Source organism: Alosa pseudoharengus, unplaced genomic scaffold (genome assembly GCF_046254945.1).
Source record: "Alosa pseudoharengus isolate Yale_2024_CS ecotype anadromous, Long Island Sound unplaced genomic scaffold, YU_APseudo_1.1 YU_APseudo_1.1_scf_4, whole genome shotgun sequence".
NCBI classification, from domain to species: domain Eukaryota; kingdom Metazoa; phylum Chordata; class Actinopteri; order Clupeiformes; family Clupeidae; genus Alosa; species Alosa pseudoharengus.
In genome coordinates this window covers 15451693-15475302 of record NW_027468774.1, presented here as the reverse complement: position 1 = coordinate 15475302, position 23610 = coordinate 15451693, and the positions used below count along the sequence as shown (strand labels likewise).

At 41.7% G+C, this 23610-nt stretch overlaps 2 protein-coding genes across 5 annotated transcripts in view; both read left to right on the top strand.

Moving 5' to 3' along the window:
- The window catches only part of stat3 (signal transducer and activator of transcription 3 (acute-phase response factor)), a 35116-nt gene extending 27842 nt beyond the window's left edge, over positions 1–7274 (top strand). For 2 of the 3 annotated variants that reach the window (XM_076264972.1, XM_076264970.1), the window contains exons 22-24: positions 498–557; positions 5095–5210; positions 5357–7274. In XM_076264972.1, the coding sequence (XP_076121087.1) occupies positions 498–557; positions 5095–5210; positions 5357–5394 (214 nt within the window). In that variant the 3' untranslated portion in view covers positions 5395–7274. The remainder of the gene's footprint in view (positions 1–497; positions 558–5094; positions 5211–5356) is intronic. The other variant, XM_076264973.1, reaches the window with a different exon arrangement.
- A 3359-nt stretch (positions 7275–10633) lies between these two features.
- Positions 10634–23610, top strand: part of stat5a (signal transducer and activator of transcription 5a) — a 124725-nt gene continuing 111748 nt past the window's right edge. For both annotated transcript variants that reach the window (XR_012982521.1, XM_076264975.1), the window contains exon 1: positions 10634–10733. The gene's annotated coding sequence lies outside the window, so the exon portion shown is untranslated. The remainder of the gene's footprint in view (positions 10734–23610) is intronic.

Genomic DNA, 23610 nt, shown 5'->3' with positions numbered 1-23610 from the left:
TTTCTGCCCTGGTAAACACTGTGTGTGTGTGTGTGTGTGTGTGTGTGTGTGTGTGTGTGTGTGTGTGTGTGTGTGTGTGTGTGTGTGTGTGTGTGTGTGTGTGTGTGTGTGTGTGTGTGTGTGTGTGTGTGTGTGTGTGTGTGTGTGTGTGTGTGTGTGTGTGTGTGTGTGTGTGTGTGTGTGTGTGTGTGTGTGTGTGTGAGAGAGAGAATGTGTGGTACAAACAGGATGTGTGTACACACGAATGTCACTGAGGTTACTGTATAGGTGTGGTCATGTTTGTATGTTTGTACGTGGAGGTATCCTGAGGTTACTGTGTGACTGCGGGTATGTTTTTTTTGTGAGTGTGCATAATATAGGTGCGGTGGTGGGAGAGTGGGTGCCAGTGTTGTGCGTCTGTCTATATATGTGTTGTATGGTGCTGGTGTGTGTGTCCGTTTGTGTGTGTGTGTGTGTGTGTGTGTGTGGCAGTCTGTAAAACTTAAATCTCTCCGTAGGTGTCCCTCCGTCTTCATGGACTTTCCGGAGAGTGAGCTTCTAGGAAACGGCTTCTCTGGGTAGGCATAGGGGCACACGTGGCATGTAGGGTGGGAGTGTGACTGCCAGAGAGCGCGAGAGAGAGAGAGAGAGAGAGAGAGAGAGAGAGAAAGAGCGTATATGTCTTACATCAAATGACCTTAACATCCTCTGGGATCATGCAGTGCGGTGTCCTTTTTTTATTATTAATCTCACACATTTAGTTTTGTTGTCGTTCACCTCTAACCTACTTGGAATGTATGTCACCTTTCCTTAGTAAAAGTAGATTACTTCCGTTTTGACTTTCCGGTAACACATATTACACAGATATTGACATTCATCACATTCATTTCCATTCACTTTAGTTGCCTGTGGGGGTAGAAACTGGTGGCGTTATTAACAGCTTCTTGTGAATTCTGTGAACTTACATTTTTCTGGGTATCTAATGTCAACTTGTAAGCGCACTGACACATCTCTTAAGATCATTCAAGGTAAATTTTTTGGAGATTAATTTGTGCCAATATGTTCAAACAGTACTTTTTCAAATTCAGACAAAAATCAATTAATCAAAATATCAAATACAGATTTGAAACAAAAACAAATTATGTCAAAGACAAAATTCAAAACTCACAAGAAAGTATTTGCGTAATTAGAAAAGAAATCGGTCTTTAACTCTTTGATTAACTTGTTTTTTGTTTACAATACCTTGAGATTATTTCTCAGTGAAATAAAAACTGGCTTTGCCGTTGCACTTCTGGCTCTCCCGTTTACGCTGCCTGACACAAACATTTCACATGTGGGTGGGTTTCTCTAGTGTGCATTCTTATTGGCTAATGCGTTTTGACTGACAGCTGAGCTGAGCTGCAACTGCCCCGGAAGTTAATGAATATTGACTAGGAGTAAACTCACTTCTGGTTACGGAGAAACGAACAGAGCTGTATTAATGTTTTCCAAAAATCTGCCAAAATTCAGACTGCCACAGGTGACGGAAATAGTGGACCTGCACAGCAGAACTAAATGATCAAAATTGGATCGTGGATATAAATTGTTCTATTTGTGAAGGTAATGTTGATAGCTATCCTATCCTGTCAGATAGCTAGATGGCTAATGCCAGATCAAAACACAACAGCGTGTAAATGCACTTCAGTAAAGCTGTCTAACGAAATGACTAGTATTTTATTTTTAATTTGTAACTTGTCACGTGCGTGTTGTTTTTGTAGTCTCCAATGTAGTAGATGTTAGTGTCAAGAGATTTTGGACAATTCCATGCTCCCAACTTTGTGGGAACAGTTTGGGGATGGCCCCTTCCTGTTCCAACATGACTGTGCACCAGTGCACAAAGCAAGGTCCATAAAAACATGGAAGGCAGAGTTTGGTGTGTATCAATGGCCTGCACAGAGTCCTGACCTCAACCCTACAGAACACTTTTGGGATGAATTAGAGCGGAGACTGAGACACAGGCCTTCTCGTTCAACATCAGTGTGTGACCTCACAAATGCGCTTCTGGAAGAATGCTCAACCTTGAGGAAAGCCTTCCCAGAAGAGTTGAAGCTGCTATAGCTGCAAAGGGTGGACCGACGTCATCTTAAACCCTATTGAGGGTTTTCACTGACGTGACCTTCTGGGCGGTAACCTGGATGCGCGGCTAAAGAACAGGAAAGCTCATAACGCGTCCAAGATGCAAAGGCATATAGGGAAGGACTTGGACCACAAGAAAAGGTGCGATATTTTGAGAAATTTCGGTTTATTGGCGGTGCAGATCCCTACGAGTTGGCACCTGAAGGAAGAATCACTGGGTTGTCATGGATCCAAGAAGAGGGAGCCAACTTGTACTAGAAAAATATTTAAGCTACAGCTCCAGATATTTTAGGATTTCACTGTGGTATTGTTTCAGCATCGATACGTCATAATTTTGGTACAACACTACAATACAGAGAAATGTTAGGCTAACAAAGTGACGCAAATATAAATAACGCAAAAATAACATTTGCTAGGTACTATTAAGTGTTTATACAGTATGTTTATGTGGTGAAAGCTAAAATTACATAGCTACCAGCAGAGCTGAGTCTTACTTTGTTATTAACATAACAAAACAGGTCAGCTGTCAATCAAAACACATCAGCCAATAGGAATGCACCCCAGAGAAACCCATCCATGTGAGAACAGGCAGTAAACGCAAGAGCCAGAAGTGCAATTGCAAAGCCGTTAGTAGCCTAAACAAAAGAAATGTTATCACTGAGAAAGAATGTGAGGGTATTGTAAACAAAAGACACGTTATTCAAAGAGTTAAACACAGATTGCTTTTGCAATTACACAAATACTTTGTTGCACTTTGCATTTGTTTTTGTTTTTTTCAATTTTGTATTTGATATTTTGATGAATTGATTTTTGTTTGAACATTCTGGCACAAATTAATCTCCATCTAATAGTGATATCAATGATGTTCTCAAAAAGGTGTTATCTGATGACTTCCAATGTCACAGACCTAATCCCATCAACCCCCACAAAATCACACTGGTATTTAAATACTCTTACTAGTCTTTACATACCGAGGACGAAATTAATTGCGACTAGTGCAGTGTCCATTCAAATATGCTATTCTTGTAGAAAACTTGGAGCCCAATTACATGCAGGTGAGGGGAGTGGCTAGCCAGTGAAAGCCAATGTGTGCTTCTTTTACCGATATATACATTTTGCATTTCTTATGCAAACAGCATCAAACTTTGCACTGCACATACTCGTGCCCGTAACAAGACACCTGCCACGTTTGAAATCAACCGGACGAACGGTTAAACAGATATGCGAATAACACATACACACAGACATACGTTCCTGTAATTTAGATAGATGAAAAATAAATTGGAGACTGAACAAATTTCATCCTTGGTATGTAAAGACAAATAATAATATATGTATTTAATTACCTGAATGATTTTGTATGAATTTTGTATGACTTTATCTGAAAATTCTGACTTGGTGTGAAAGGGCCTTTAGGGGTTAATCAGTGCCCAGCCCCCCCCCCCCCCCCCCCCTCCCACCACCACCACCACCTGCTCTTTTTGCATGGAGTGCAATGAGGTACTCAAGAACCCATAGAGAAAAGAGCGTGTCATTAGAGAGCTCACCATGACCCCAGAGAGAATGAGAGGCAGAGGGAGCCCAACATGAACCCAGAGCTTGTATATAGCCATCCATATGATGGCCTTGACCTGTGCCATTTCCAGTGTCCACACTGGACTAGTGACCGGAGCTCTCGGCTCATTGGAGCCACACATGCTTGGCCTGTCATGGCAGGGCAGTGGCACCCATTGAGCGACACACCGGTGTGGAGGGATGGGGGCTGGACTTGGGTACCTCACAGGATGAAGTGCGGAGCAAGTTCTGAGTTTGTTCTGTCTGGAAGGGAAGCCTTTAATGGGTCCAAAGCAGCCTGCTTTTTGCAGCATTCCAGGAAACTATTTAGCATTATTTCTGCGTCTGCACCTTTTTACCTCTCCAGGCCTTTGCACCTTTGTGCGAGTATTGAGAACTCTGTATTTCATATGATGTTGGCAGCTGTGTGGGGATTTAGACATGGTCTGTGCCCATGTCCTGGGCACATTGTTAGAATTTGAGATCTTATGAAGGTGATATTTACTCTTGAACCTTGAAAATCAGAGCTTGTCTGTATAGTTTAATCAATCAATCCACCTGTCATGCTGACAAGAGAACCAGGGAGTTCACCATCTCATCTCCTTGCCTCAAACTGGATGTCAAGTGCACTCTGGGAGTCCGGGAGTCTGGATTAGTTGTGCATCTTTCCTTTCTGTCATCCTCGCATAAACTAGAAGAGCATGTGCTTGGCGTTTTCTCTCTGGTTTCTGTGGAATTATCTGTGTTTGGGACTTGTCACACTAACCTCTTATCCTTCTAATTGTGTGTGTGTGTGTGTGTGTGTGTGTGTGTGTGTGTGTGTGTGTGTGTGTGTGTGTGTGTGTGTGTGTGTGTGTGTGTGTGTGTGTGTGTGTGTGTGTGTGTGTGTGTGTGTGTGTGTGTGTGTGTGTGTGTGTGTGTGTGTGTGTGTGTGTGTGATGCATGGTAGAGTAAGAGGAGTATATTTCTTCTCTCTATCCTTTGTTTTGTCTCTCTTCATCTCTGTGTGTGGGGTTGCAACAATCACCTCTCACAGACTGCAACCCTACTTGACTTGAATATGTGCTCCCTCATGGAAATCATGCTCAACTTTTACCCCTTTTCAAAATAACCAAAAACAAACAAGTGTCTGTGTTTGCGTGTGTGTGTGTGTGTGTGTGTCTATGTTTGCGTGTGTGTGTGTGTGTGTCACTGCTAGACATAAACTGACAGTTGGCTTATCGCCTGTGGCCAAACAGCCTGACTGATTTAATCACACACAATGTCTATGCTTTTGCATGTCTCTGTATGTATATCTGAGATAAGTGTGTGTGTGTGTGTGTGTGTGTGTGTGAAAGAGAGAGAGAGAAAGCGATAGAAAGATACAGTAAGTGTTTGAGAGAGAGAGATGAGTGTGTTGTTTTCTAATCTGATTTCTCTTGTTGTTTTGCTTTGTTTCTCATGCAGCACTAACTCTGGGAACACCAGCGATCTGTTCCCCATGTCTCCCCGCACACTCGACTCACTCATGCATAATGAGGCAGCCGAGGCCGCCCCAACAACGCTTGGTGAGACGCAGTTTGGTAAGACACCTTTCTTTCTTTCTTTCTTTTCTTTCTTTCTTACTCACACTCACAGAGTACATGTACACACATTCATTTAGTTTAGAACATTTAATTGTCTGAAAACCTCTGTTGTGCTAAAGCATGCCATCCTTGTTTCCCCCCAGAATCCCTCACCCTGGACATGGAGGATATGGCATCATAGTCTATGCAGGATCTATCCACGGTGATGAGATGACCGCTTCACCAGATGTGTTCTTTTTGATTTCCGCTCAATTTTCTAATTGAAGTGGAGGCTGTACATACTGAGCTTGTAATAGGTGCTGTAAAGGCCAACGCTCACTGGCGGCGACATTCGCGTCTATGGATTTGACGCTCAAGAGAGAGAACAGTTTTCAAAACTTCCGACACCGCCAGTTGGCTTTACTCTGTTGGAGTTCTAAACTTAGACTTCACTTGACGCATGTCAGACGCCACCAATGGGCGCTGGCCTTAACTCATGCTTTTGAGGAAAGCCAGTTGCCGATTTCATTAGTCTTTAGATTGTAGAGTTTGTAGAGTCAGTCGACCATTTTGTGTCAAAGAAGCCATGTTGGCTCCATCAGTTTAAAGTAATTCACTCAGCTCAAAGAGAATGGTTTAGAGGTTACTCTTAGCAGCTCATGGCTCCCAGCAATTTAAAGAATGGTATGACAATACTGTTTTCATTTTATTTTTGTGTCTTAGCATATTCCTAAAACTTCTTGCCATTGTAATGAAATGTCTTGGGGAGAAATTGTGTTTTCCTGTCAAGTGTTTGTCTGTCACCTTAAACTTTTTTTAAATGATTATATTTTTCTTATAGCAAAAAGAAATGTAAGCTAGCACTGTGTAAAGACAAATATCGAGGGAAACTGTATCCCTATATTAACCTTGAATGTTTTATAGTATATTTCTCTATATCTCTCTTCTCCTACCCAGCTCTCACTGCTTTATGCCATGTCGTCTTCTCCGCTACTGTGAGGGCCCTCTCTCTCTCTCTCTCTCTCTCTCTCTCTCTCTCTCTCTCTCTCTCTCTCTCTCTCTCTCTCTCTCTGTGTGTGTCTGTATATGTGTGTGTGTGTGTCCTTTCTAAGAGTTGACTCTGCAGCTCTACTGCCTTGAACGCTGCCGCTTCTTCTCCCTCTCTTGCCTCTGGCACTTTAGATGAGGCGAGTAGGCAGCCCCCCCCCCCCCCCCCCCCCCCCCCCGTCCACCCCACTTGTGCCCCAGGGGCCGGCGTCCTGAAAGCCTCCTGATGCCCCACAGGTCTGCCGCCTGTAAGCCCCGCTCTGCTGAAGACACGCAGGTTCCAGCAGCCCGCAGGCCTATCTCTATCAAAAACGAGATGGACCAAAAGGGTGGAATTAAAAAAGAAATAAAATGGAGGAAAACAAACTAAAGTAATAGGCGGCAGGCGAAGTCATTCATGATTTGCACAACACAGTAAAAAGGTCAGCGCCACGTCGCATTTCATTAGGCAACACCAGACATTACTCTGGCTTATCTCGCCGTATCAGGCTGCATCCCCGCCAATCATCCCTTGGCAGCCATTTTACTAGAAAGGTTGCCAGCAAGGGGTGGTGGTGTGAGGGGTGAGGGGGGTGGTGGCAGAGTAGGTAAAAGAACATTGATTTCTTTGAGGTTCCTGGCCTGACATTTCGGAAGCATAAATGCCCCCCCTCCCCTTCTCATCTCTCATTAATGACCTGAGCGGAATGGTATTAGAATTGGATTCTGTACTTTGTTATTTAACAAATGGTGGAAGCCAGGGTCACGTTAACTGCCACATCCACACATTTATGAACTGTTAAGCCCTGACATCCAGGCGCTGCCAGCACGCTCTCAAATCATTAACCTTTATCATGTCTGCTTTTGGGTTTCATTCATTTTTCTTCTGAGCTGTATTATATGTTTTACGGTTTTATAAAATGTATTGTGGTCAATGACACATCTGTACAATGTCTGTCTGTTTCAACAGGGCCTAAGGGTAAATCCTACTTGTGTCATTTTGCAAACCCTGTAAATTACGTTGCAGACCATTAAAAACATGAGATATCACATGTAGTTGTTAGTGGCTTGTTGTTTTCATTCATGACAAAAATCAGTGAAAAAAGGCAGTGAGTGTTTTGCAGCAACATGTATGTATATAATTGCTGTACATATAGAATGCACAACTTATTGGGGTAAAAAAAAACAATCCATCCCTCTAAGGCTGGGAAATGAGCAAAGAACACCAATACTGTAAATACAGTTTGATGACTGGTCGCTCTTCAAATCTCTTTGATAGCTGTGGTTTTGGCCGGTCTGCTGAGCCAAAACAAAAACATGCAAAAGGCGAACAAGAGGATCAGGACAATGGTGGGCTGTGAAAGACATGAGAATACTTTTTAAGATGAGGATGAATATGTTAGTTATTATGACAGATGTCATAATCTGTCAGACAGATATCAGAGCACCTAATTTAAGGAGATTATCTCCCCCTCATGCTAAACCTTCAGTACCTAAGCCTTCTAGTGTTAGCCAATAATGTCTAGTAGATTGCGTTGTCTTTCCATTTGAGTGTTACAATCTACTGCAACTGTCATCTAATTCTACAGATCACCTTAGTATTTATCGACAACTGGTGGAACATTTTTTATATCTTTAGGAACTGAGTAAATTGGCTTGTAAATTGATCAGACTGATCACACTGAACTGTGCACAATTTTACCGCTCCTAAAATCTGAGTTTTCTTGAAACTGTAGCCAATGCACACAACAAAGGCTATTGACCTTAGTTTTCCTACTGACTCATATAACCTGACCATACAAACAAAACGTTGCAACACTTGTTTCTGCAAATTTGCATCATCGTTTTGTGACAAGTTTCATTTTTAGCGCTTGGTTTTTGCAGACAGATGTCATGCTGTTGCTTGTAATCAAAGTTTTCAGCTTGTTTCTTTCACCTTTGTTCTTTGCAGGTTTGCACTTTGGGTCTTGACTGCTGAGCAGAAGTATTTCTCAGTGTCTGATTATACTGACCACGTTGGTGTCGATTCAAAATAGTTTGGGAAATTCCAAACACATTCTGAGGAAATCCAGTCCATTCTGAGGAAATGCAATTTAAAAAGCATTTTTATACATGGCAGTGTGTGTATTGTATGTATAGGAGTGTGAATATGGATTGGGGGGTAACGGAAGTGTAGATGAGGTGGTGAGAGTGCATAAGAGAATATTTATGTGTGTGTGTGTGTGTGTGTGTCTGAGTGAGTGCTCGTGCATGTGTGTGTGAAAGATTTTGTGGAGGTGTACGAATGAAAAGTGTTCCCCATGTGGCATTTGTTGACTCAGCTTTTCATCTGAAGGCAGCAGCCATCTTTTCAGCCTGGCAAGCTACCAATCAGAACAGGCAATCAATACACCCCTAGACTGGCGAGATGGCCTGATTGAGTGTGTGTGTGTGTGTGTGAGATTTTCTGTGGCCTGCCCTGGCTTGCTGACATGGTGCAGAGCCCATATTTTACTTTGAGTGTGGAAAGGGAAGTGAGTGGTTATGAAAGTGAGTTCTGCTTCTGGTTCAGTAATGTGCAGCTTCCTCTCTCTCTCTCTCTCTCTCTCTCTGTGTGTGTGTGTGTGTGTGTGTGTGTGTGTGTGTGTGGCATCACTTCCTTGCAATCTCTCTGTCTGGTCTCCCCTTCATCTCTATCACATTTCCTTTCACACTCTCATGGTGTGCTGCAGAAAACACTCAAGTCCCTTCTGCACATCTTTCTGCCACGAGATGCAGTCTTGTGAGAACCCAGTTTCCCTGTATTCCACCTTTAGAACCAAGATAACATAATAATGACTCCTAGTGTGTGTGTGTGTGTTTATGAAAGTTTATGAAGTTCTTTGTACACAGTCACATGAACCCACACAACTGCTGCCAGTTTACGGATATAGTCTTCTGTTTTTAGATGATTAAATTACATGTTTGCTCATTTCAACTTCAAGTGTGTTTACATATTTACACCACTAGAGGTCGCTGTGTTCTTGGCAGTGTGTGCCATAATTCAAGATGAGGATTTTGCCCACTATAACCAGTCAGCCTGAAATCCTGAGTCTGTCCAGTTCCACTCACACTCAAGAGAGTGAGAGGGAGAGAGAATAGCATGTCTGTCAATTTTTTTGTTATCAACAAAACCAACACTGACTGTGTTTGTGTGTGTGTGTGCACTGTGCATGTGTGTATTAGACATGCTTAAGCTGCTGGTGAGGCCTTCGGGAACAGAAGAAATACCCAATGATAGTATGGTTCCACAACTGGCTGTCAAAGTCCTGGAACCAATCTTCTTAACCTCTCACTGAGCCTTTGTTTTGGTGGGGGCTTCTTAAGTCCAACATCCTCAGTGCCAACTTCTTGTTTTAAATCACCCAACCTCAGTACAGTGTTATCCAACTCCTATTGATATTAAAGAAAACAAGACTTGAGGACAAAAAGAATAATATTAATTGATAAATATAAATAAGGATTAAGGTTGGAACACAGAAGCGTGGCACCAAAGTCCACATGAGTGATATCAAACCTACGGCAAAATAACATACAAATTGTATATTAGCATAACAGTATACAAAAACAGTTAAAATTGCATGGCTATTTGAAACTAGGCCTACTTCTGAAACTCTTTTAGAGGTCTTGACATCAGTGGCAATGATTGAAAAAAAATCTTTCTTGATTCTCAAATTCATTACCTTGCATTCTCACTCATGCTGACATTTTGCCATGAATATTTGTCATGCATAAAAAAAAACATGGCCCGCTATTAAGGGAGATGTAATATTGAGGGATACAGTGAGAAGGGGTAGATTGGGGTAATTTTCCAAGTGAATGTCATATGGTCCACTTATCCTACAAGCATCTGCTGCATTCTGTCCGCCTTTATCATTGAAGCCCACAAATAAGTACAACATAATTAAAAACTCTGCCATCATAAAAAAAATCCCATAAAATTAACATTTTGATGCTCAGATTATGCCAGTGGTCAATAGAGAGAGTTATTTGTTTAGTTACTAATAACTTGTTCCTTTATGCAGTCATCTCACGTCCTATCCAGTGTATTACATTTTTGCCATGCAGTGGTAGGCATTTCCCAATGCGATTTGCCATTAATATGGCCATGTAACCCGAATTTATAACACACATTTTCGTTGAATGTTTGAAGGTTTTGATGAATGGACATGTGAAGAGAATAGAGTTGTGAGAACTCTTCAGCAATTGATAATATAAATAGGCAGAATTGTTGGACTCTTATCACTGGATGAACTCTAGCGGCTGTAAATGGAAAGAAAAAAACAAACACGCGCACATGCGAAAAAAGACACCGGAAGTAGGCGGTTGGAGAGAGAGAGGGAGGGGGCAAGCGGGTCGAGAGAAGAAGCAAATGAAAAACTACGTAGCCCGCTGGCAGAAAGACGAGGAGAGAGGCTGTCTTTCTGGGACGTATTTGTACTTGGAGCTTTGCTGTAGTTTATGCGACAAGACAGCGGAGTTAACAAGTCTGCCAAGGTAGGAATTGCATTTATATTAGCTTTTATTCTGTTTTGCAAAGTGTTTGCATTTTATTTTTGTGAGAAATAATTTCAGCGCGGCGCTTTGTAAACAAACTCACGTCTAGTGCTTTGCAATGAGGACATGTCCAACAGATCAACGGTCGATCGCAGGCAATACAAAGTGTGTAACCTATATTCACAAGTGAAATAATACAGAAAGTAATTCGTTTTTGTTTATTTTAAAAACACGAATGACATTGACCTAGTGACATTTGCTGGCTTGAGGTTTTGCGTATACTTTGACACCGGTGTTTCGCAAGCTCCGTTTCGAGCGGATCAACAGGCTGCGAGTCCAACCCCCTCTCGGCAGCGGCTGTCAAGTGTGCGCGAGTAACTCAGGAATGAAATAGTAGCATGCGTCTGTTTCAACCTGTCGTTGAGTTACAGACTGAAGTGAAGTAGCCTACAGCATAGGCTACTCAAACAGATTATTGTGAGACTGACCATCCACAAAGTAGGCTATGTAGCAGTCTATGGGTTGACCGGGCTGCCCATTGCCCTTTGAAGTTCGTTTCCCCCTCACTATGAAGTAGCAGTTAACACCGTTATAGCGGACCGTTAGTTCTGACATGGCAGGCAGACAGACGCGTGAATTGGAATGGACATTTGTAAGACGGAGAAACTGGTGTGCACTTCTAAACCCCATTTCTGACTCAGGCTTGGACGTATGGTCACTTGAGTTACCTAAAGGTCACTGAATGAACTAGCAGACAACACATCACCGATGTTAACAGTTTCCACTCTTTTGCCCTAGGTGTTCTTCCATTCAAGTAGGCCTAACCGTCAAAAATTAACTGGATGAAAGCATCGAAAACAGCCTGTAATTTGTAACATGTCATCTCGAAGATTAATATCATAGCCTATGCACATTAATGTTATTTATGAGCAATGGATTTGCAGTTGGTTGTCGAATGAATGGGTTGATGTGGACATGCATTGCTCGATGATTTATTGATTAATTTAATTCAGTTATGTCCCTCTCCATTTGTTCTTTCGGAAACAGAAGGCTATGGTTTGTCAGCACTTGGGCTAACTGTTAGGCTATACTCTGCTCACATGGTTCACGCTTGTTTGTGCCATTGCAATTATAAAAGACGCACAAAGAGAAGCCTGTCCCGCCGTGATGAAGGGGGACAGATAAGTCTGATTTGAAAAAAAACGAGAAAAAAAAAACACACTAGACCAATGCAATAATCTCTCTCTACCCTGCTTAATAATCTCTTGAAGATGTTGACAACAACAGCGCAATGTTATCCGTAAACAGATCTAGATCTAGATCTCATGTAGCCTGGTCACAGTTGAACACAGAAAGGCCTTACAATCTGGTCAAATTTAGCTACTTTTAATGTTTTTTTCATGTCATGTTCATTACAGTATAGGCTAGTTGTCATAAATAAACAATTTGGTTATATTTATGTGTATTATTTATTTTCAGTAGCCTACTCCCTGTGTTTTCTTCATAGGCTGTGCCTGCATTTGGCTGTTCACATTTGTTCACATTTGTTGAATCTTATTGTGATTTTGGTAGAAGTGTTGCACTAGAGTTCTGCTAATGTGGTTTCTCTGCCAGCCAATCCCTGTAGCTCTCTGTGGTTCAAGGGTCAAGTTGGAACTAACCAGGCACACATGACCCTTGAAAGCTTTCATTTGCTGCTGTACATTCAAGTAAAATATGAGTCTCAAGGAATGTGAGTCAGTTTGTCTAATGTGCTTGTGACATTTGTACCACCTTGTTTACAGTCTGCATGGAGCCATGCCTGAGCTGAAGAAACCACTTTAAGCTCTAGTAATAAGGTCTTGTCCATACGGCAGGGGGGAGTTGTTTGTATCTAAGTAGATCACAATCTAAAATCAAGATTATAAGATGTCAATGTGTTACAGACTGACAAACAAAAACACACACACACACACACACACACACACAGACACACACACACATTTTCTCACATCTAACATCAGAAGCTTACAAATGCGCTAATTCACTGCCAACCAAACCCCCTTGTTGTGGTCCTGTACTCAATCTTCTCTCATTCTGTCTTTGTTGTTGTGCATCTTGCCCTCAGTCCGGTTTGTTATTCTCTGATTTTCGTAAGCTATCACATTTAAGCAAGTCATTTTCAGTTATGTCATCTCTTTGTAAAAAGCATTTCTGTCATGAGAAAGAGCTCTCTCTCTCTCTCTGCTCTCTGTCTGTCCCCCCCCCCCCCCACCACACACACACACACACACACACACACACACACACACACACACACACACACACACTGTATATGGACGGCTGTTTTAGTCTTTGCGCTCCTCTGCTGGGGCTGCTGCTATCTTGGCTCCTCTGCACCGCTGTTGATGTGCTCTCTGCTCCAGAGAGTGAGGAATGCATAGCCGGCGCCTGATTGGTGGATCCCGTGAGACATCAAGGGAATGCGTTCAGCCAGCACAGCATCAATAAATAAATAACCGACGACACAGAACGCCGTTCAGACGTTACAACTTGAAACCAAACCCCATTGAATAAATAGCAAAAAATAAAAATAAAAACATACACACACAAACACACACCTTATTCACACAACGACAATGGCAGCTGAGTCCAGTAGAAGATTATTAAACTACTGCGTGTGTGTGTGTATGTGTGTGGGAGAGAGAGAGAGACAGTGCAGAGTGCCAAGGTAAAGTTTGCAGTTCATGTCTCTTTTGCGTTCTGGTGGGTTACCGGGGACAGGGCTGGCATGCTGAATACAATCTGGAGTTGGCTGGCACACCCTGTACCCCTGGACAGAGGGACAGGAAGGCAGAGAGACTGATAGAGAGAATGTGACTCTCTCTCTGTATGTGTGTGTGTGTGTGTGTGAGAGAGAAAAAAGAGAGAGAGAGTGACTGTATTAGTGTGTGGTGGTGAGAGGTAATAAGAAACGATATGAGAGCTAAAGACGGACATAAAGTGGAAGCTGGTCATACAGAGAAACTGACGAAGACTTTGTGAAACAGCATGACACACTAAGAGAGAAAGGGAGAGAGAGAGAGGGAGAGAGAGAGAGAGAGGGAGAGAGAGAGAGGGAGAGAGAGAGGGAGAGAGAGAGGGAGAGAGAGAGAGAGAGGGAGAGAGAGAGAGGGAGAGAGAGAGAGAGAGAGAGAGAGGAGAGAGAGAGAGAGGGAGCGCTCTGAAAGGTCAGGGGAGAGGAGAGGAAAGCCCAGTGTGCCGAGGAGCAGTTTGCAGTTATCTAACTGCACCATGTTAGGAAGCTGTGGCAGCGCGCCTAGAGATCTCCCTGCTCCAAGCAACAGCAGCCTACAGCGCACTGACACCCTGAGCTGATCAAGGAGTGGGTATGGAGCCCAGAGCAGATGAAGGAGTGATTATGGAGCCCAGAGCTGATCAAGGAGTGGTTATGGAGCCCAGAGCTGATGAAGGAGTGATTAGATAGATAGATAGATAGATAGATAGATACTTTATTGATCCCCAAGGGGAAATTCAAGGTCTCAGTAGCATACAGACATCACACACAACATGCACTAACAGCAGAACAAGTAATACAAGTATATAATATAAAAAACACAACTAAGCAATAATGATAGTGGAAGATAAAGAATATACTAAAATACAAATTATACTAAATAACACTAAATCTAAATCAAGTCTAAAACAGTATCCACATAGTGTGCTTAGGGGTGATTAAGCATGAGGCGCTTGCAATGACTGAGGCAGGGACTGAGCCTGTGATTCTCTGTGCATAATAAGGTAAGGTGCTCTGTGAGAGTGAGTGTCATGGTGATGGTGCAAATGAGTAAGTCCAACAGTGCAAGAATAAAGTAGAATAAAGAAAGAAAGACCAGCATAAAATAAATATGGACATATAAGAGAGTAGACAAGGTAATATAAAAAAAAACTATAGAAAAACTATATCAGTGCAATTATGGAGCCCAGAGGAAGTGCAGGGTGGCCTGGGGAGAACGCCGTACCTGGGGTTGCTGACACTTGTAAGAGTGGGAATAGCCACTGAGGTGATGATATGATATGATATCAACATATTTTGGTCACAACATTGTGATTCTTTAAATATAAAAATAGATTTGTACTTGTACTGAATTGTACTTAACTCTTTATTTTAGATTGCTTTGACACAAAAGAAAATCAAGGTATTGTGCCACATTCTGCCATCCTTGATGCTATCAGACATCTAGTAGGCCTATGTATCAAAGTAAAACAAAAATAATCATTTTAAATAAATAAATATTGTGAGGTGCCACTGTGACAGTAAATGTGACAACGATTCTGCAATGTGACACTTTACTTTCTTATTTATCTTATGCACTCTTGAACACCATGATTATCTTATGGCATGGGCAAGACACAAGAGGTGAGATTAAATATTAAAAAGTCATTGGAAGATAATGTTGAATTAGGAGAAATAGGCTCTAATGAGAAAGTCAGCTCTGAGGGGGCAGCCCTGTGGGTCGAGCGGAGAGTCTTTCTCTGCTTGAATGTCCAGTTCTATTTGTGTGCAAACACTGGCTGACCAGGAAAAACGTGGCCTTGGTGCCAGGTTTACTAGCTGTTTGCTTTCATGCAACAAATAGAACATTTGACCTTGTCTCCATAAGCAAAGATCATCTATGTACCAACAAATACAGAAGCCATGGCTGTGCATGACAAAGCACACACCTCTACCCCAGTCATGTAATGTACACAAACCAAAAAATTCAGGACTTGTGGACTGTAAAGGACACCTCACACAAAGTAATAATTAATTGTTTGTCTTTGTCTTCTTAGTGGGATAATGTAATATACATGAACATACACAGTCAAAACCAAAAGAACAGTCCTTGAAAGCCCAACAGAGCAGATGTAGAGGGGGGCTTAGCCCACCACGTTCAGCAAACAGTTATTGTGTGCACATCCCACCTTCTGGCAGGTGCAGGACAAAAGAAAACTGCTCAATTGAAAAAATATAATGTCCGCAACACTGCTTTTGACTCCCAATTATTTAATGCACAACAGGCAACGTTTCGACCCTGCTGGGTCTTCTTCAGGCAAATGGTGGACACATTTGATGAAGGAATATAGGCCTTATCAGCTGACCTACCATGTGATGTCAACTGGTATGATTGGGTCTATGAGCCCCACTAGTCACTCAATTAAGAGAACACTTACATACTGTACAGGTATTACACAAACCTATACATTTCAAAAAGGGCTTAGGGCTTACAAAAATCAATATCCCCAAAGGAGTACATGGCATTGCTATCAACAGAAAAGAAAGAAAAAGAAAAAAACAATCATAAACAGTTCCATATATACAAGCCTACCCAAACAATGAAAGGGACATTACCCCCACAGTTATACAACCTGTAAATACAGACAGTTTCTTACCAAAATATACTACTAAGAACGGTTTTATATCAAATTCCTCATTAAGACCATGGGGGGACATTGTATTTAAGAAATGAATCCAAAAGGTTTCGCGTTGGGCGCAACTGCCACATTTATAGTTACCATCAGACATACTCAGAAAGGACGTCGTGGGTTGCGGACGTATGTCATTTTTGACTATAGGCGGTCTCTTAAGTTAGGAGCATGCTTAAAAACCAGCTTAGGTTTTTCTGGAAAAACTCTCATAAGTTTAGGGTCCGAATCAATAATATGCCAAATTTTGTAGACAGCTTTTCTGAATTCTGACACAAGGGGAGAATATTTTATGCAACATAGAGGGGACTTACTTAGATCTTTAGTGCGCTTTTTTGATCGAAGACACTCCTCTTGTGTAGTGTGATCAAAACGTATTTTGGCCGAATCAACCCAGTCTTGTTTATAACCTCTATTGAGGAATCTTTTAGTCAAGTCTGCAGCCTGCGCCGAGTAGGATGTATTGTCGCTGCATATTCTGCGCACGCGGTGGAACTGACTGATCGGAAGACTTTTGACCAGCGGCCTAGGATATAGCACATTTCATATGGCATACATAGACACAATGTGCTTTGAGTGGAGAGTTGTCATTAAATTATCTAAAATAAAAAACACACAGCAAAAGAAAAAGTAAAGACAAAGAAAGGAAGAAAAGAAAGAAAAAAAAAGAAAGTTAATAGATAAAAATAATAATAATAAAATGGAGTGTTTTAAAAGCAGAGACCTGTAGTCATGAATTAAAAGCTAAAGAAAATAAATAAGTTTTAAGTCCCTTTTTAAAAGCGAGAATTGATTGTGATGACCTTAATTCCAGAGGTAGGCTATTCCAGAGGATTGGGGCACAGTAACTGAAGGCACCATGTGCAGCCTTAGTGTTGATTCTGGGGATTGTGAGGAGACATTTACTGGAGGACCTTAAGTGACGGGTAGGATCATAAAAAGATATCATATCAGAAATTAAGGGTGGGGCAAGGCCGCTTAATGACTTAAAAACAAGAGGTATTTTGAAATCAATTCTTTGTTTAACTGGGAGCCAGTGAAGTTATTTAAGAATTGGGGTGATATGATTCAATTTAGATGTTCTAGTGAGTATTCTATCAGCTGCATTTTGGATAAGTTGAAGTTTGTTTAGCATCTGTTTTGTTAGACCAGCATAGAGTGCGTTACAGTAGCCTAATCTAAACGACTGGAGATAAAAGCGTGTATTAATTTTTCACAATCCTGTAAGGACAGGAGGCCACAGACTTTAGAAATATTTCTAATGTGGTAGAAAGCTGTTTTGGTAATGTTAGATATATGTTTTTGAAAGTTAAGTTAAGAGTCACTCCTAAATTTTTTACATCCTCACATGGTTTTACCAAGTGAGGTTAGAATTGGGTGAAAGTGATGTCTCATGGCCTTAGGGCCTACAACCAGAATCTCTGTCTTCGCATCATTTAACATTAAATAATTTTGGGCCATCCACTTTTTAATGTTGGAGATGCAGCAAGTGAGGTCATTTAGCGGACTGGGGTCATCAGAGGAGATAGAAATGTAAAGTTGGGTATCATCAGCGTATGAGTGGTAAGAGATGTTGTGTTGCTGTATGATAGAACCAAGAGGTAACATGTACAAGTTAAAATGCAAATAACCAGAAAGGAACAGAAAAGGATCTCCCATTTAAATAGGATGAGATCCAATCAAGAGCTGTACCTTGAAGACCAACTGAGTGCTGAAGACGTTGCAGAAGTATAGAATGATCAACTGTATCAAATGCAGCACTTAGATCAAGGAGAACAAGAATCGACATTTTGTGATTGTCAGTCGCAATTCTAAGGTCATTTACAACTCTGACTAGAGCAGTTTCTGTGCTGTGATTTTCCCGAAACCCAGATTGATAGGCATCAAATATAGAGTTTTGAGACAAGTAGGTGCAAAATTGCTTGTAAACAACCTTCTCTAGAATTTTGCCTAAGAAAGGCAAGTTAGAGATAGGCCTGTAACTATCACAAGCCAGGGGGTCAAGGCTTTTTTAGTAGAGGCGTAATAATGGCATGTTTAAGGCAACCAGGGAATGATAGTAGGGAGGTATTGACAAACGGCCTATGTTTAGCCTATCATATTCCAAAGTAAATTTCAAATGTTCATTACAAGAGTTGAGATACTCATGGAAACACATTAATTAATCTACTGTGCAGTCAAAAATCAGAAAAATATCATCTATAAACCGCTTGTAGAATATATGCTATATTAGCCAAGTCTAGTATGCACTCAATGCTGGGTTTTGGCTCAGGCTGATTTAAAGAGAGAAAATACTGGAGTGCTTCAAGGCCACCGTCATGTGGAATATTTGTGTACAAACTCTGAACATCAAACGTATTGAACAGTTTATGAGTTAGTGTATCACCCTCCTTTGGATCTGTTGTGTCCTCGTCAAAGATAGACTCCTTCAGCATTATGCGGTCATAGTCTTCTTGGTTGAACTCAAAAATGCCGCTTTGGCTGGTGTGGGTTTCTTCATCAGTCATGTTGTCCAAGGAACGAATCATTTTCTGAGGGAGACAACAGATCCAAAGGAGGGTGATGCACTAACTCATAAACTGTTCAACCTACAAGAACGAGAGATTAGACAGCATCTGCACGCTGTAACGCTAAGCGACTATTTAAGAAAAAATATTATCCATCGGGGTCTCAGACTACAAAAAGCGCCTGCTTTAGGCCAAGACAACCCGATGTTTTGCACACGCTGGTGCGAAATATTAAACAAATGCTCCTTTGACCTGATGGCCCTCGTTATAAGTGAAATCACTGCTCAGCTGGAATCGACAAGGGAATATTTCAAGCAAACAGAAATCAAATTGAAAGCGCTGTCTGATAAGAAAAAACATGCGGAAATCAAGGAGCTAGAACGCTACCGAATTGACTGCACAAGCGAAGTCAGGAGTGTCAAGGCCAAGTTTGCGCGGGACGCTGAGGATTACAAGCAGAACAAAGTCTACTTTTGGAAGGATGGGAAACCAGAATCTCAAGCTAAAACCCAGCAAAACCAGAGACAACGCACACGACTTGAACGCCAACGACCAAGGGCGTAGGTTTGGTCTGAGCTTTGGTGGGGACACTACCCAGCCCCCCCCCCCCCCAAAAAAATAAATAAAATAAAATAAAATAAAATAATAAATAAATAAATAATGTATGATGCGTTTGCTTTGATGCATTACCTACTGATGCATAGGCTATGCAGTAAAACATTTAGTCAAAACACCATGTCAAAATGTACCTGTAGCCCTGAATCTTCCCTATCTGAGGAACACTGTAGCCCTGAATCTTCCCTATCTGTGCAACAACCTGGCCGGGTTCTCTGTCACTTTATAAATAAAATATTGATGTCATGAGCAGTGACATAGCACGACTCAAATCTCGAAGAAGACCAGTAGTATTCACTAGGTCTAACTAGCCTATAACTAGCTAACACTAAAAAATCAATTAACCACCATGTCCTTATTCAAGAACCTGCTGCTGAGTGACCCTGCCACACCACCGCTGTCTGATAAGGGTAGCGGCTGGGTTGCTTTTTCTGTCATCTGACAAAGTAACAAATCGATTGCCATTATGAGTGAGAAAACGGTTGGAAACAATGTTTTGCATTCATGTTCTATCTCCACCACGTCAAGCCCATAGAAATGCATTTGTTTTCACTGACATCCTCGTGTTTTTGCCATTTTCATTCATTTCAGCAAATATTTATAGCAATGCTGGTTAAAAGCATGCATTCCCTTTCCTTAGTAGTAACCATTGTCATAGTACACAAATGCCATCGCGATCTAGCTGGTATTTGGTCGATTCCAACGTCCATTTAATAGGCTATACACATATATCACTGTCAACTAAAGTTTCTGGCATTTCTATGCCTTGAAATACCGCATAATATTATGACTTAGGCCTACACTAGCTTCTGATGTCCTCCGCCTTTCTTTTCTTGCCCGACATCCTCGAATCCACAGCCAAGCAAAGATTGTAGAGCTAAGATCTTTGCAGCTAAGTGTGCCAAAAACTTTTAATCGACAGCATAGGCTACAGCGAGCTAAGTCAATCAAAAAACAAACCTGTCTCAAAGACGTATTTTGGGTGGCGGTACTGAAGTGGGAAATTATGTTAACCCTTTGCATGAGGCGCGTTTTTCCGTTTCGACCTAAATATTGGTGGGGACATTTCAGTCATTATTTGATATTGGTGTGGACACGTCCTTCGGACTCCACGCAAATCTACGCCCTTGCCAACGACAACAAGGAAATAATAGACAATGGCTGTCTGTCATCCTCATAGTATGATTCAGGCTCTGATGTGAGTGGCCAATCAGAGCGTGGAGCGTCTTTTTTAGGATACGCCCAAAGAAGACCTCAAAATCCACATCGCTGGCGGAGAGGTGGCCTGCTCTCAACAGTGCCGGTTCAGACCTCCATGGGGCCCTAAGCAAAATCCTGCTAAGGGGCCCTCCTACCTGAACTCTGAGCACCAAAATGTAACCATTTTTTTACAGTATTGTCTGACACCTCAGTGCTCCCAATACAATCATCCCACCCCATTTGGATGTCTATGGAAGTTACCAAATATAGTGTTTTTCCCTATAGGAGAAAGAAACATAATTGTGTGTGAATCACCTTCACACAGCAATAAATGCCCAGTTTCAGTGTCTGGGCTGTTTGACGCTGCTTTTGATGCTTGCTGTACATATCCCCTTGCAAAAAATAACTGCAGTTATTTCAAGTACAGTTCAGTTATACCACGGTAGGCTACAGTGCAGTATAGTATCTTCATGTCCAAAATACTGCATTTCTGTAGTAAAGTACAGTACTATGCAGTACAATGTTTTTGTGTCTAAAATACTGCATTCCCTGCATAAGAACTATTTTCTCCAAAACTGCGGTTTTCATACTCAGAAATCTGCAGTTTGACACTTGAAGTAATGCAGCTTTTTTTTGCAAGGGTCTGGTTGTGCTAGTAGCCTACTGGCTGACTGTTCTTCACCTGTGTGTAGCTACTTGCCAAAGACATAGGCTATGAACTGGCTCCCCTGATTCTCTTATTATTTCAATATTTTTTTCAAACATAGACTATCTTAAACAATAATTTTAATACTTCATATAGGCCTAATTTACGATGTGCATCTATTGTCCATGCAGCACAGCGAATCAAAAGTTAATACTTTAGGCTAGGCCTATACTTTCCATTTTGCATAGGCCTACGTTCAGTTGTAGGCTATAAAGCTTGACTGAAACATTGTAAAACAATTAATTATTTTAAAAATGTATGGGAAGAGTGAAATCAACTATTAGTTTCGACAGGTCCTCGCATGTTTCTGCTGAAAAACTGCTAGTTTCATCCCGAGCTGCACGTTATGAACGCATTTAAAGATGCAGTCATTTTTTTTAAATGTAGCCAGTCGCCCGCATTCAAACAAACGGAATATGTGATTATATTTCACAACTTTGCGAAGTACTGTGACTGGGAAAGGCTGGCAAGCAAGCCGCAGACAGATCAGGGGATTCACTTCCCTGTTAGGTAGGCCTATGCTAGACCAGCAACACGCGCTGGAGAGACGCATGTTGACATCAAACCATGGAACGAACGCAAGTTTACCTGACTGCTGTTCCCGCTGTCATTCTCGTGGCGTTTCTTCCGTTTTTCATGCCCTGAATAGTAATTCGGTTTCATGTTCATCTTCTTAATGTATGAGGCACTGTCGCTATAACTGTATAGGGCCTACTAACTTGTCTGTCACTAGCTTGACTCAAGAGGAGACGGGGGAGGGGGCCTTCATTAACTTGTGGGGCCCTACGCAACTTGCGTAGTGTGCGTAGGGAGAACCGGCCCTGGCTCTCAAGCATAAACGATGCCGAGGAAGCCAACGGAAAAGGACGCAGGCCGCCCCGTATTCAGACCAGCAGGAGAGTACGGTAATTCATCTTTCTGAAAAGACATTGTCTGACGCTTGCACGTCGGCCTTGAATAAGGGACTGAGTTTTGTTCCAACCACCCACACTAATGACTTTGAGACTATTATTTTAGTTTTTTCGTAACCTAAGATTGAAGGAGTTTTTACATTCTGATATGAGAGTCCATTCTGATATGGATTTCTGAGAGATTGTGTGACTGGGAGTGTTTCTCCTCTGGACCAAGTCCACTCGTCCGCCACCTCTGCCCCTGGTGACTCGGCCCATAGTCGCTTCAAGAAAAGGTCTACATTCATTCCTCCCAAGCACCGCAATGCATCTCTTGACACGTACTGCCGTTTAGTTGAGAATGATGTAAAGGGCTTATTAAAAAAGAATACAAAGTGTAGGCCTACAACAATTTGTCTAAAGAGGAAAGAGAAGCTGTAATGGATTTGAGTAAGGACAATACGATTGTGGACAACTAAGTGATTTAACATTCTATGAGAAGTTATCCTCTGATCCTACTACAAGGTTGAAGTCCCGGATACACTCCCAACTAGAACATCACTTTAACAGTGACGAGTTTGATAAAAAAAAACATCTTTGTGTTTTTTAAGGTTGAACACCGAATGATCCCGGTAATTTACACACTCCCTAAAATACACAAGGGCTTAGACATCCCTCTGAAGGGAAGACCTATTGTTGATCGGTAGCCTAACGGAAAATATATCTGCTTATGTTGATTATTTTATTAAATCAGAAGTGGTCACCCTTCCTTTCTATATAGGCCTACGTGACTCAATCGACTTTATCATTTCACTGAAAACCTTTGATGCTAGGCCTACGTCTGACAACTTGCTGTTGGCTACGTTTGATGTTCAGAGTTTGTACACAAATATTCCACATGACGGTGGCCTTGAAGCACTCCAGTATTTTCTCTCTTTAAATCAGTCTGAGCCAAAACCCAGCATTGAGTGCATACTAGACTTGGCTAATATAGTTCTGACCAACAACTTTTTTCGTTTTCAAGATGAGTTCTATAAAAAGAAAGGCACTGCCATGGGAAGTAAGATGGCTCCTAATTATGCCTGTTTATATATGGGTCTTTTTGAAAACCAATCTGTGCTGCATCAGAGTAATCCATTCTACCCAAAGATCTGTTTATCGGTTTATAGATGATATTTTTCTGATTTTTGACTGCACAGTAGATGAATTATGTGTTTCCATGAGTATCTCAACTCTTGTAATGAACATTTGAAATTTACTTTGGAATATGATAAACATCGCATTAGTTTCCTGGACGTTCAGGTATACAAAGAAGGTACGACTCTGAAAACTGATCTGTTTCGCAAGCCTACGGATCGCAATACTATTTTGCATGGGGATAGTTTTCATAGGCCGCTGGTCAAAAGTCTTCCGATCAGTCAGTTCCACCGCGTGCGCAGAATATGCAGCGACAATACATCCTACTCGGCGCAGGCTGCAGACTTGACTAAAAGATTCCTCAATAGAGGTTATAA